This window comes from Sceloporus occidentalis, unplaced genomic scaffold (genome assembly GCF_023333645.1).
Source record: "Sceloporus occidentalis isolate IW3139 unplaced genomic scaffold, rSceOcc1.0.p SCAF_8, whole genome shotgun sequence".
In the NCBI taxonomy this organism is placed as follows: Eukaryota; Metazoa; Chordata; class Lepidosauria; order Squamata; family Phrynosomatidae; genus Sceloporus; species Sceloporus occidentalis.
The window spans coordinates 29,855,701-29,869,634 of record NW_028316988.1 but is presented as its reverse complement, the minus strand read 5'-3'; the positions used below and the strand labels follow the sequence as shown (position 1 = coordinate 29,869,634).

General features: G+C 45.8%; 1 protein-coding gene across 4 annotated transcripts in view; it reads right to left on the bottom strand.

Moving 5' to 3' along the window:
- CRTC1 (CREB regulated transcription coactivator 1) overlaps window positions 1-13,934 on the bottom strand; it is a 57,664-nt gene that overhangs the window by 11,434 nt on the left and 32,296 nt on the right. For all 4 annotated transcript variants that reach the window (XM_089537074.1, XM_089537075.1, XM_089537076.1 and 1 more), the window contains exons 5-10: window positions 13,660-13,754; window positions 8,090-8,175; window positions 7,355-7,398; window positions 5,766-5,986; window positions 3,356-3,483; window positions 2,161-2,412 (exon numbers count right to left, since the gene is read on the bottom strand). In XM_089537074.1, the coding sequence (XP_089393200.1) occupies window positions 2,161-2,412; window positions 3,356-3,483; window positions 5,766-5,986; window positions 7,355-7,398; window positions 8,090-8,175; window positions 13,660-13,754 (826 nt within the window). The remainder of the gene's footprint in view (window positions 1-2,160; window positions 2,413-3,355; window positions 3,484-5,765; window positions 5,987-7,354; window positions 7,399-8,089; window positions 8,176-13,659; window positions 13,755-13,934) is intronic.

Here is a 13,934-nt window from a genome sequence, read left to right as displayed (position 1 = left end):
AGACAGTTTTTTAGATCTGCGTGTGGGTCTCACATCACCATTTCAGGATGAGACAATGTCCCCATTCAGGCCACAGCCTCCCACAAGCAGACTGAGGTGGATTCCTAGCAAAGTCGGGTGGTGGTGCTTTCACTGCTTCCAGGACGACAAGCCCAATGAAGGAGATAGGGCAAAAGCATCAGCAAAAGCCATTAAGACTTCTAGCAGTTGCAAAATCTGGCCTTTCTGATCAGATCAATTTCTATCTTTAAAAAAATTACCTATCAGCCTTCCTTAATATTAAAAGTTAATCACTTCTGCCAATGTGAATACGAATCTGAAGAGGAAGAGAGGGAGAGAAAGACAGCAAGGAAGAGAAAGAAGGAGGAAAACAAACACAATCCTTCACAAGGCGGTTTGCAACCCTAGCTGTTTTTGGTAGAGGTCTGGCCATCAAGATAAAACTACAGTTTATCACAATGAAAATGAACCAAGCATAGCTTTCCCCTAGAGTCTCAAGCTGTCTCTTTGCCATAGTCTTGATGTTCTCAGTTCTATTTGTAATTAACCATAATGTGCTATGCTAGATGAATCTGACAAACTGCTGTTAATCTTAACTGTTTTGTGACAGAAGTCAGCCTCAAACTATGGATAATGATGAAGTAGATTGCCATACTACACTCTTATAGCACTGTCATTCCACTTTTACTGCTCTGGCTGCCTCCTGTTGCATTCCGGGGTTTGTAGTTTAGTGACACCTAAGAGCTCTCTGGTTGAGAATTCCAAATGCCCCTCCATAAACTGCAAATCCCAGAATGCAACAGGATGCAGCCAGAGCAGCAAACGTGGAATAGCTGCACTATAAGAGTGTAGTACAGTAATCTCCGAAGTTGTTTTGTTTCCAACAAACCACAGTTAAGATGAAGCACAGTTTTAAGTGACACATTAGACTGGAAGCAATCCAAAATGGAAGTGGAAAACTCCCGTCTCCTCTTTGTGGCCACATGCCAGAGGAAATCATGAAGGCTAACCTGGGCTGACCCTGCTGTCTGAATTCAGCTGAAGTGTAACCCATAAAATCAAGTTTATATTGCTGACCTTTGAGATCAGGATCCAGTTTAACCTGATTTCCTTTCTGGAATATTATGGGCCTAGGTTTTAGAAAAAAAGAAAAGATACAGGCAGCATAAAGCTTTTGAATTCAAGGGCTGTGGTATAAAGGAGACCAGATGTCCTTCTTTGCCTAGCCAATAGAGCAAGGCTATACTGTAGGCTCCAGCCAATGGAAGAAGGAAAGGTCTGGAAAACGTGGCTGACAAAAGCTTCTGGACTGCAACTCTGAACTGCCTTAGTCAGCACAGCCAATGGTTAGGGATGATGGGAGTTGATTATACCTGCCCATGGCTCCTGCTGGTTCTAATAATTCTCCACCCCATTACCCAGCCCTATTTCTTTAGATGGGAGAAAGCCTGACAGGTTAGAAACAGCATATCATTGTTATAGACCAGTCCCTCACAATCTGAGGCTTGCAATTTTATGACAGGAAAACCTCTGGAAGGCCACTGAGCCATCACCACCACTCCTGCCATTTCCTGCATCATCTCTGTAACTCTGGTTGACTCCTCCGGATTTCAAAGATGCTATTAGGCCTATTCCCTTTTACTGAGACATTTAAAAAACAACAACAACCAGGAATAGCAGCTCCTTCTGATTCCAGGAGGGTCAAGCTGAGTGGGATGTGCAGGAAACTGGGGACATATCTCCCCTACACGGAAAACGTATCTCAGACCTTTTCAGAAACTCAGTTTCCACCAAACCCCCTGGGAATTATAGGTCTCGCTTAGGACAGTCAGAACAGCAACAAGTAGACGTCTCCACAATAATTTCCAATGGTGTTGGCAGTTAACATTGATTTGAAATTTCAATTCAATTGTCAGCAGGCTTGGGAGAAGCCCCGAGGAAACACCGCAGAGTATAGAAATGCACATTTTTTGAGAAAAAGCCTGTGACTGGCTATCTGTAGAGAAGTGTCTTTCTCTGATCCGCAAGCTTCCCATGTGCATATATGAAGGGCTCAGCTGTCTTCTCACAGGCCAGAAAAGTTCTGGGATCCCTACTCCCCAGCAAGAACCAAAGGAACTGTTGGCCTTCCTAGGGCTTTCTCCTCCCCATCCCTCTTACCGAACCGATGTCTATCCCCATGGAAGTCTGGGTTTGGCTGCCTGGAGGAGATTGGGGGATTGTAGAAGGGACGGTGACCGAAAGTGGGGGGAGCTGGACGCCTCGCTGCAAGCCGGAGGTCTGCATCAAAGAAGCGTTGGGTGGCAGGGCGCTCGCCACCTGGGTCTGTTGCTGCTGCTGTGCACTTGTTTGGGTGAAGAACGTATAGGGCGGAAGCTGCTGTTCGAGGGAGAGAGCATCCATTGCCACAGCCTTAAGGGGAAGAGGACAGGAAAATGGCATCACTCAGCTAGAACCATTATCAGATTGGGATGCTAGCTCTAGAAAACGGGGAAGGTATCTCCTTCAAACGTTCTGCTCCAGAAGGAGTTATCAGGCCCCATGAACAGACAAAGCGTTCATCCCCAGCCACAAAAATGCAAGATTTGTTGGAGAACCAGTGGGAAGTTCTTGTTCAAAGCTCCTCCAGATGTTGCTATACTTTAGTGCCAGAAATCTTGGCCAACAATCATGGACTGTAGGGGTCTTAGATCAACAATATCTGGAAAACCAAAGGCTATTCACCCTGAATGAGCTCACCACACGGTACATAAGATTCAGCCTGATTACACCTTGTCAGTTCTTGGCAAGACACCAAGGACTGTAGTATACACAAGGGGTTGGTGAATTTGTGGCTCTCCTGATGCTGTGGGATTGCAACTTTAGTCAGCATACCCAGTGTTGAAGGATGATGAGAGTTGTAGTCCAATAGCATCTGGAAACCCACATATTCCTCAGCCCTGTAAAGTCACCGAACACTCACAGAAATAGCAGCAGTGGTGATGGGGGAACAACCCAAAGTTAAGTGAGACAAAGCATGTTTTTTTAATCATTTGCAAGCAGGATACTGGTTTATCTCACAAACCACAGTTAAAATCATATACCTTAATGTTATGTACATCTGGCCAAAGCCAACGAACCCTGAATCAGGAGACTGTGGATGCATCAGTGCTGCGCCAGGCCACCACGGCCTGATGACTCATAGAAAGAAGAACCGTAGTTCATGTAAAGCAACACAGTATCCTCTTTAGGGAGTTGAGTGAAACCACACAGCCACCACAGAGACTAGGATACAGCTCGAGGCTCCCACTCAGTTTGTCACAAGGAAAGTCTTCTATGTTATCCTTCATGATTTCCAGGCTGCCAGGCTTCATACCTGAGTGATAGGTGATAGCGGTGACAGTGAAGGAGAGACCTGTTGGGACTGAGTTCTTCTTGAGTCTGTGTTCAGTGAAAGGGGGCTGACAGCTGGCTGCCGAGAAGAGGCTTGTGTCGTTGTCATACCTGTTGCCAAAAGAGAAAAATTATCTAGATTGGCAACAGGGTTCCAGCAGGATTTTCTTACATCAAATACATTTTCAGCAAGCTAGTTTGGAGCACTCTGAACTAGTGCAGAACATATATATTCAGGAACCTTTCTGGCTACACAGCAGAGAGGACAGAAGGTACCTACAGTAATTCCAGATTTAACTGCCCAGGCTCAGTGCTAGGGAATCCTAGAAACTGTAGTTATTTATGGCATCAGAACTCTCTGACAGAGAAGGCTACAAAACTACAGCTCCCTGAATTCCCTTAGCAGTGAGCCGGGGCAGTTAATGTGGTCTCAAACTGGATTATTTCTGCAATGTGTTTTGGATCTCTGATTCCTTGACCCTTTCCCCCACGCTGTCTCCTCTCCCTATGAAGTTCCTGCCCTTAAATTCCTACTGCAAGGTTTCATTTTATTGTTTAAGAACAATCAGGGACTGTCTGAAGGAAGAGGCCCCTCCCTCCTCAACTGTCATCTCGGCCTCAGAGGGAGCCATCAGGCAGACCCAGTAACATCAGGGACTGTATGAAGGAAGAGGCCCCTCCCTCCTCAACTGTCATCTCGGCCTCAGAGGGAGCCATCAGGCAGACCCAACAACATCAGGGACTGTCTGAAGGAAGAGGCCCCTCCCTCCTCAACTGTCATCTCGGCCTCAGAGGGAGCCATCAGGCAGACCCAGTAACATCAGGGACTGTCTGAAGGAAGAGGCCCCTCCCTCCTCAACTGTCATCTCGGCCTCAGAGGGAGCCATCAGGCAGACCCAGCAAAATCTTGGACTGCCTGAAGGAAGAGGCCCCTCCCTCCTCAACTGTCATCTCGGCCTCAGAGGGAGCCATCAGGCAGACCAGCAACATCTTGGACTGCCTGAAGGAAGAGGCCCCTCCCTCCTCAACTGTCATCTCGGCCTCAGAGGGAGCCATCAGGCAGACCCAGTAACATCAGGGACTGTATGAAGGAAGAGGCCCCTCCCTCCTCAACTGTCATCTCGGCCTCAGAGGGAGCCATCAGGCAGACCCAGTAACATCAGGGACTGTCTGAAGGAAGAGGCCCCTCCCTCCTCAACTGTCATCTCGGCCTCAGAGGGAGCCATCAGGCAGACCCAGTAACATCAGGGACTGTCTGAAGGAAGAGGCCCCTCCCTCCTCAACTGTCATCTCGGCCTCAGAGGGAGCCATCAGGCAGACCCAGCAAAATCTTGGACTGCCTGAAGGAAGAGGCCCCTCCCTCCTCAACTGTCATCTCGGCCTCAGAGGGAGCCATCAGGCAGACCAGCAACATCTTGGACTGCCTGAAGGAAGAGGCCCCTCCCTCCTCAACTGTCATCTCGGCCTCAGAGGGAGCCATCAGGCAGACCCAGTAACATCAGGGACTGTATGAAGGAAGAGGCCCCTCCCTCCTCAACTGTCATCTCGGCCTCAGAGGGAGCCATCAGGCAGACCCAGCAACATCAGGGACTGTCTGAAGGAAGAGGCCCCTCCCTCCTCAACTGTCATCTCGGCCTCAGAGGGAGCCATCAGGCAGACCCAGAAACATCAGGGACTGTATGAAGGAAGAGGCCCCTCCCTCCTCAACTGTCATCTCGGCCTCAGAGGGAGCCATCAGGCAGACCCAGTAACATCAGGGACTGTATGAAGGAAGAGGCCCCTCCCTCCTCAACTGTCATCTCGGCCTCAGAGGGAGCCATCAGGCAGACCCAGCAACATCAGGGACTGTCTGAAGGAAGAGGCCCCTCCCTCCTCAACTGTCATCTCGGCCTCAGAGGGAGCCATCAGGCAGACCCAGCAACATCAGGGACTGTCTGAAGGAAGAGGCCCCTCCCTCCTCAACTGTCATCTCGGCCTCAGAGGGAGCCATCAGGCAGACCCAGCAACATCAGGGACTGTCTGAAGGAAGAGGCCCCTCCCTCCTCAACTGTCATCTCGGCCTCAGAGGGAGCCATCAGGCAGACCAGCAACATCTTGGACTGCCTGAAGGATGAGACTTCTCCCTCCTTTAACTGTATTTTTATTGTATTAACGATTTTACTGTACACCACTATGATCATCGCGGAATAGCGGTCTATAAATAAAACATATTATTATTATTATTATTATTACTTATAAACTTATCTCTCTATCTGGAACTGTAACAACAACAATATCAATAGAACAATTTGGAACACAAAGTGATGTCACAGGATGGGCAGCTCTGGAGAGGAAGTGACACTGTCTTCTCATTTTTGGGACTCTACCCATGGTACATCCATGCCCGCACTTACCCTGATTGGCTGGGTTGATGCCCATGTGCGTCAAGTTGGCAGCAAGGTTGCCAGTGCTATTGGAGCTGCTCAGGGATGGGAAACTGGACTCTTCAGGGTCTAGTGGCGTTGGGAGCGGAGAAGGAAAATGGATGTTTGTCAGGTCTGGCAGAGAGCCACCTGTGTTATGAGCAGCAGGGATAAGCGTGGTAGTGTTTTCCTGGTCAGCTGATGGAAATATGCTGTGTTTCAAGGAGAAAACAAGTAGAAAAATGAGGCACAGTAATTCTGGTAAACATATAGCCCAAGGCATAGGAGGAAATTACAGACCTAGACGTGGCTATCCTTCTTGCCCAGAACTCATGGCATGAAGATATTTACTTTAATCTCTTCTTTAAGGAGTTAAGAGTGGCTGGAATAGCTTCTTAAGAGACAGTGTTTTTCAAAAGCTCAATTTAAAAACAGTGTCTTAATACAAATAAGTTGCTTTAAGAAAGTGCTGTCTTAGAGAGAACTTGCAATTTATTTATTTTTTGGGGACTAGACTATTTGTCTCTTTCGGGAGCCAAATTTGACTGCTTTCAAATAAAGCACATGGAAAAACCCAGAGGCTAAAATTTCATCATCGCTCCAAACAATGGTCTGCATTTATTACTGTTTAGAAACCAGAACAGAACTGAACTGCCAAACAAAAACATCAACCATTTTTGGAGCTGGTTGTATAGTTCAATTACTTTATGAGCTTTATTACTCTTGGCTTGGCATAGTGTCTGCTTTAAATCACAAACTTCCTTAACTGTAGAAATTGTAGAAGCCTTAGCTAGACTCAACAAGAACCATGGGTTGCAAAACCAAAGCAATCAACAATTTCAATTCCAGGTTTGCTGGCTAATCAAAAACAATGACTCATCAATTCAGACATAGCACTAAATCATCATTAAGTTTCACCATGATACTTCAACTAGCCAAGGGTTAAGGCAGTGATTCTCAAACTTTTTATCCATGTGACCCCCTTTACATCTACATGTGGATGCTGCGCCCGCCTCACCTGGCACAGTATATAAAAAATGTTTTGTTTAGTGTGCATATTTTCATTGCACATTCATGTATAGTCTTATTTTAATATTTCATAAGGAAATGGCATTGTTCAAATGTTGGATACCAAAATCTGTGGATGCTCAAGTCCCATTAAATACAATGGCATAGTAAAATGGTGTCCCTTCTATAAAATGGCAAACTCAAAGTTTGTTTTTTGGAATTTATATATTTTAAAAATATTTTGAAGTCATGGGTGGTTGAATCCGGGGATAAAGAATCCATGTATACAGAGAGCCAGCCGTATATGCGAGGATACAAAACAGCATATTGCTGTGACTAGTTCATTTGATGCATTCCCTGCTATAGATTATGGCCTTACTGATCAATCAATGCAGTCCTTCCTTGCCCCTCTGCAATACAGTTGTAGGCTCCAAGCCTGCCCATCCCAATTGGCCCATCACACAGACACCTCTGACAAAGAGTGCATCTCGCTTTTTACAAAATGCCAGCCCCAACTGTCCAAATCCTATTTTAATCTGAAATCCAACACATCCCCAGCCCCTCAAACGTACTTGATTCCTGGAACTTCACAGGATTTCGGCCTTGAGGATCCTGTCTGAAAGAAAATGGAGGAGAGCAGATTAACGTATGGCACAAGAGCTGAAGCAAGATAGCTAGGTTAAAGAAGGGATAGGAAAGGTGATTAGTTGCACATTCCTTTCAAACAGGGCCATGGAAGTTGTGCTTATCTATATATATTTTGAATTACAACTACCATCATACTCTAAGATTGATCAGGCTGGTTGCATCCAACAAGAATGGAGTCCTAGGAACTTTTGAACTGACACTTTGTGCCCAAAGACAATGTAGGCAGATGTTATCCAGTGGGTCTTGCCCTAATCCTTGCTTTAAAACAAGGATGCATAACTGTGCTGGGGGCTAAAAGGGAATTTTTGTCCCCTGCAGCCCAGTTTTTAAAAAATGCCTCCCTGGGCTTAAATGGTGGTGGGGGGGGGGGGGAGAGATGTGGCAAAAATACTTTTTTGACCTTTGGGGTCCCTGGAGACCACAAGCGGACATTACTGGAACCTGTAAGATACATTTTGTCCAGCCATTTTACAGGGATTGGGAAGGAGGACAACCCAAACTACATGATGTTGGGACCTCATCTACTGGGAAAAGAGTAATTTTCCCAAACTTTACTGTGTACAAGCAGTCTAAAAAGCTCCAACTTTCCCCATCGGTCACAACCAAGATAAACATCCTCTTTACAATGCCTCTAGTATGAGCAGGATTAGCGCCAGTACCTTTTTAGTATCCCATCCTTGCTTCGAAAGGTTCTTGTCTGTATCTGATGCTTCTTCCTCCATACCTGGGACGGTCAGTAATAAGACTAGAAGGAAAGATTTCAATATGAATATGAAACGTATCCTAGGGAAAAGTTTTCTTTTGGAAAAAGGAAGGCAAACAGAGATCCTTCCCAGTCTTATTATATACTCCTTATTTCCCAAATATTTATTCCCCGTTTTCATTCTGTGCAAAGACTTTATGCAGGCAATTCCACTGGCTCAGGCAAGGGCTGTAAGTTCAGAAGGAGATGGGCAGGTCAGCAAGCCTTGCCTCTTTCTAACAAAATTCCCAACCTTCCTGAGTTAACAGGGAACATGTAGAGGACACTTTTCCTTGTGGCTGCTTCTTCCTGAGTCATTGACTCCGTGTCATCAGGAATCTTGTTTTATAAAGATACACACATTTGTAAACTGTATCCCAATAAACACCGAGGATTCTCACAGTTCAATCGAGCCCCAATGAGCCTGGGGCTGGTCAGAAGAAAGGAAGAATGTGAAGGCATACCCATGGCCTCTTTCCACTTTTAATAATTCCCTGTGCTGGCTAAGAACCCACATGGGGACCAACTGTACAAATAAATAGATATACAGAACAGGGAAGAAGAAGAGGAGGGCCTCTCCCAGGCTCTTCCCTGTGGAGGAAAGGGAGAAGGGAATTCAAGGCATGATTCACACAGTAGTGATCCCAATTCTCGGAAGTAGGGTTGGTTGGAGACACAACTGAAAACCTGAGAGACCTGTTGCCAACTACAGTATGGTTTAGAATGGGGAGAGCAACATGAAGCTTGTTGGCCACGTGCAACCAGCACTCTGTCTATACCTGCAGGGTCCAGAAGCTATCCTCCTATATATAAGTCTCTAGCTGTGTGTCTATTTGGTGTTCAAAACTAAGGGAATCACATTCCTAGGAACACCAAAGAGCAGACATTCACCTCTGTGTTTACTGTGCATGGTTTAAAAAAAATTGGACGTGAACTTCTGGTCATTTCTGATTTGGACTAATTGGGGTCTACAGTTTTGTTGGGGATGCAACCTGTGGTTGGCTCAAAATTGGCCTTTGAATCCGCTGAAGTTGACCAACACAACTGACATTGGTTACTGGTGCAAGCCAGCCATAAGACAGCTTTGTGCTTTGATTTGTTTAGAAGCGGGTCCTTACTCTACAGTGGAGTATCTTCTTTGCTTAAAGAAGGCACTACATTATTTAGCCTCTATTATCTCTCTGAAATAAATGCAGGAATCACGACTGGGAAAGACCTCTATCTGGTATTCTGGGTAGACGTTGGTAAGCCCAGGGTGCATAGCTAAATGAGCTGTAGGCAGACCAATGCAAAACTGGAAAAACTTTCTTTCTGGACCATGGCTCCCAGAATTCCCTATGTGGTTGGGGGATTCTGGGACCCACAGCCTTACCTGTGGGAGATGCTAGGAATTGGGGGGAAAGATACAGAAATGTTTCTATTTACTTATACAATCAGCACTCCACATTCGTGGCTTTGACTTTTGCGGATTTGGTTACTTGCGGATTTGATTAATATGTTCTCTCTGGGTTCTCTAGCACAACTCAGCTGGAAATTGATCACAGAGTTAAGCTGGAGGACTTAGAAGTTACTAGAGAAAACACTTCTCTAGACATTTGTAGGTCCTTCAGCATGATTCTGTGGTCAACCTCTAGTAGAGGTTAACCACAGAGTTGCACTGGAGGGCCTAGAGATTCCTAGAGAGGTGTTTTTTTTTATTTGAGGTTTTTCCACTTTCACAGGAGTTCTGTGCTCCTAACTCAAGTGAATGTGGAGGGTCCACTGTATATACATATTTCATTAAACAAGGGTTTGATTCACGCATTGCTTAATTTTATTTATTAATAATCCGTTTGTGTTTTCCAGCTTTTAGTTTTAATTATCAGTAAGGACTTCTGTTCTTTTAACAAGCAAGCAGAAAACATAGTAAAATTATTAGCATTCATTATGACATATACATGAATGATGATGGGAGTCTTGATGATGAAAATATATTCAGATAATAAGGGTTATTGATACTGGAAAACATATTTTTTAAAAGAAATTCATGTTGATTTCGATTCTTTCATTTCACGTTCAGCACACTCATCCTCAAACTGAAGTGTACCCTTTATTAAAGTATCTTTATTCTGTCCTTTCATCGTGAAATCTCTGGATGACAGTCAGATAAACTAATGTAACCATTTTCAACCATTATAAATTAAAATCATAAATAACTGAAACAAGATAAAAAAACATACTAAACATTTCCAATAGGTTAAAATAGCTTTGAAGGCCTAAAACAGAACATTGATGCTTACCATGAAGGTTCTTTCTCAGGAGTGATGGGGAGAAATTCTTTCAAGCTGGCTCTTGTTCCACATAGGCAAGGCAAATTACCTGTCAATCCAAATCCACCATCCCAAAGGAGCAAGCCAGGCCACCTCCCCAGTGATGGAATCACAAAGCTCCAGACAACAAACAATTTGCTACCCTAAACACAGAACCTTCTGAAATCACCAGTTTCAAGGAATCCCTCCACATCACTGCTGAAGAGGAACCTTCACAGTAAGTATCAATGTTCAGTTTTCCAGCAGTGTGGGGAGTTTCCTTCAAGCTGGGACCTACACAAGCGGTCTCCGCAATCTAGGGCGGGCCAGACCTAACTGGAACCCACCACCTGCCACAGAACATGTCTCCCAAAATGTCTTCTGAAGCAAATTTATCAATTTTACAATGTCTGACAAAAGAGAATGAAGAAGTCCAAGTGGTTACTCTGTTGTTGTTAACTGCCATCGAGTTGATCTAAACTCATGGTGACCCTGTGGATGAGACATCTCCAAGACTGCCTGTCCCCAACTGCTCTCCTTAGTTCCTGCAAATTCACACCCATGACCTCCTTAATAGAATCCATCCATCTAGCAAATGGTCTTCCTCTCTTTCTACTCCCCCCCTTTTCCTAGCATTATTGTTTTTTTCTAATGAGTCCTCTCTTCTCATGATGTATCATTCTTTCTCCTGTGGGGCTTTGGGATCTGGACAGGACAATCTCCTGAGAATGATGGAATGTAGTTTACTTTTTGAACAAAAGAGGTATCCAAGCAAAGTACCAAAGAATCCTGAGGGAAAATTAATAATTCCTCCCTGACTGACAAAGCCCTTAACTCAGATATTCTGCAATGTGATGTAATGGCTAAAGAACAATACCTTGACATTCCTTAAATGTAAGGTATTGTTCTTTAGCCATTACTTCAGCTTGCAGAGTATCTGAGTGATGGACCTCCAATCTTAAGGCTTTCAAGCTACAGGCCTTGACAGTGCCCTCCTATCAAGAGAACCAGAGTTGTCAAAGCCACCTGGGGGCTATCAGGATTACCTCTGCCTTCTCCATTCTGAACTTTCTCAAGACCTTGGACAGCATCACCGCCAGAGAAAAGGTGTAAGGCTGGGCCAATCTATCATAAGGGCATAAGATGCTAATGCCCCTCCATCTAAACAATGGCAATGCCTTCTTCTTGTCCCTGGTCTCAACCAGCACTTCTCTCAAGGCATCCCCAAATAATTTGGATCCCTTAAAGTCACAGCCAGCCAAATTTGTTTTGGACTTATTGTCTGCATTCTAAGTTTTCAGCTAAGGCTGATGCCTAGCAGCAACCTCAGCCACCATATTTTGCAAGCAAACTGCACAGAATCCAGACTAGAATCTGCCATAAAAGCCACCCCCTTAGACAACCTATTGAGCCCTGCAAACAGTGAGATCACAGAGACAACCCTAATGGTCAGAGCTGATGACTCATGTGCCCTATGTAAAAAGATGTCCACTCTCTTCTCTTCTGGGTGCCTTTATCATGCCCATCTTTAGGAAAAATGAGCCTGAAACCAGTCTCATCACTGGGGCATCAATGGCGGGAGGGGTCTCAATTTGTCCATCACCTCAGTGGGTAGTGAATACAAATGCTGAGGGAGTTTGTGTTTGTGCCATCCTTGGACAAGCCCATTCCCCTTCCGTGACCTCTGCAAACACCACAGGTAACTGCTCAATGCTCATGCATGGTTTTAGCTCTAATTTCTGGGAACCCCTCCAACTTAATCCCAGACTCAGCTCCAGCAACTTTTGCACCTTACGCAGGACAATAGGAAATTGGCCAACATCACATGATCAAGGGGAAGCCTGCTCAGAAGAGGAATCCCCCTGCTCTGAAGATAATGTTCCCTTCTCCCTGTCAGAGGACTCTGCCTCCTCCACTGAAGCAGCCCTATCCTTTGATTTCCTTCAGACCTTAGGGAGGAAGGAAGGAGGGAGGGAGGGGAATCCCCAAAAGCTTTCCCTTCCTTCTTTCTCCCTCCCCTCTCCTAAGGAGGATGAGAAATACTGACGCATGGGGCTTCCTAGCCATGTCTTTCTCCTTTTTTACCACTAGAGGACAATGTGCCTTCTCCAGCTTCCTTTGTTGAAAGGCTTTTTCCGCGCCTTTTTCCCTGGAGCACAGAGCACTCATTCACCTGGTGTGAAGACAGACTTTCCCCCTCTTCTCCCTTCCTTCTGAGTCGCCCCCCCCCCCCAAAAAAAAAAGCCAAAGCCTTTCTGGCTACCAATGAAATCCAATCACACAGCTGGACTGAAGCTCTTCACCAAAGAGGGAAATTGAGCATTTGCCCTACTCACCTGTGCAGCTGAAGGTGGGCCTGTCAGAGCTGCCACTGCATAGTCTTTCTCAGGCTATGAGACCCCATCAAGCCTCCCTGCCATCCTTGCAACCTCATCCAGACCCAAACTGAATCCCCTTAATGGTCTGCTCTCTCTCTCTGCACCCACCCAAAGGGCATCTTCACAGCACAACCCTGCCCCGATTTCTCATCTGAAGAAAGATCAGAGTTGTGTGCACTGAGACTGGCCACCACCACCTCCAAGGTGGACAGACTCAAGTAAAGCACAGCCTTAAAGCAGAATATGCCTTTAAAATCTCCCAAATTCACAGTCCAAACCAGATTAGCTGGAGCGCAAGGCCCTGTCAGTGGCGTTCCTGCACTGGGGGACTTCTGGGGCGGCACGTGCTCCCTCTCCTCATGTTGCCCCATCCTTTTCCTGATGAGGTAAATGACAGGATGGCATGCGGAGGATGGTGTGGCACGCGGGGACAGCATAACACATGGGGATGGTGTAATGCATGAGGAAGGTGTGTGGTGGGCAGAGCAGGGGGTGGAGCAGGGGTCTGACCAGGTGTCGCCCTCTTCTGGGGTGTCACCTGTTGCAGGCCACACCACGCCCTCCCCCTCCTGTGACACCACTGGGCCCCACCATGTTTCCAGATAATTCAAGATGCAACTGTCTCTCCCCCTTTGGGGACGTATATTCTGACTGACAGGTCATTTGCTCTGCTTGCATGGAGCCAGGGAAAAGCCAGATCCAGCTTGAAGGAAGACCTCCCCACACTGTTGGAAAAGTGGGTTTTTTAAAAAAAATTAATCCTGTTTTACAATCCTTGAATTGTTCTTTGCTTCCTTTAAAACACACACACACAGCTTCACCTCTTTTTTGCTGCATGTCTTGCGACCCAGCCGAGAAAGGCTCTGCCTGAGCAGGGGTCATTGTACTCTGGTGCAGGGCAGAATCTGAATTGGTCCTGATTAAAAACAAAAACAACAATACAACAGAAAAAGTGTAAACTACTCTGGCTATGGAGTGGAAAACACATTTCGATGACGGACAACATGCAGAGGCAGTGAATTAAAAGCAATATGCAATCTTTCAGCCTTGGAACTTATGTCAACCCGTTCCCTCTTGTGGGCAACATTTCTGAGGG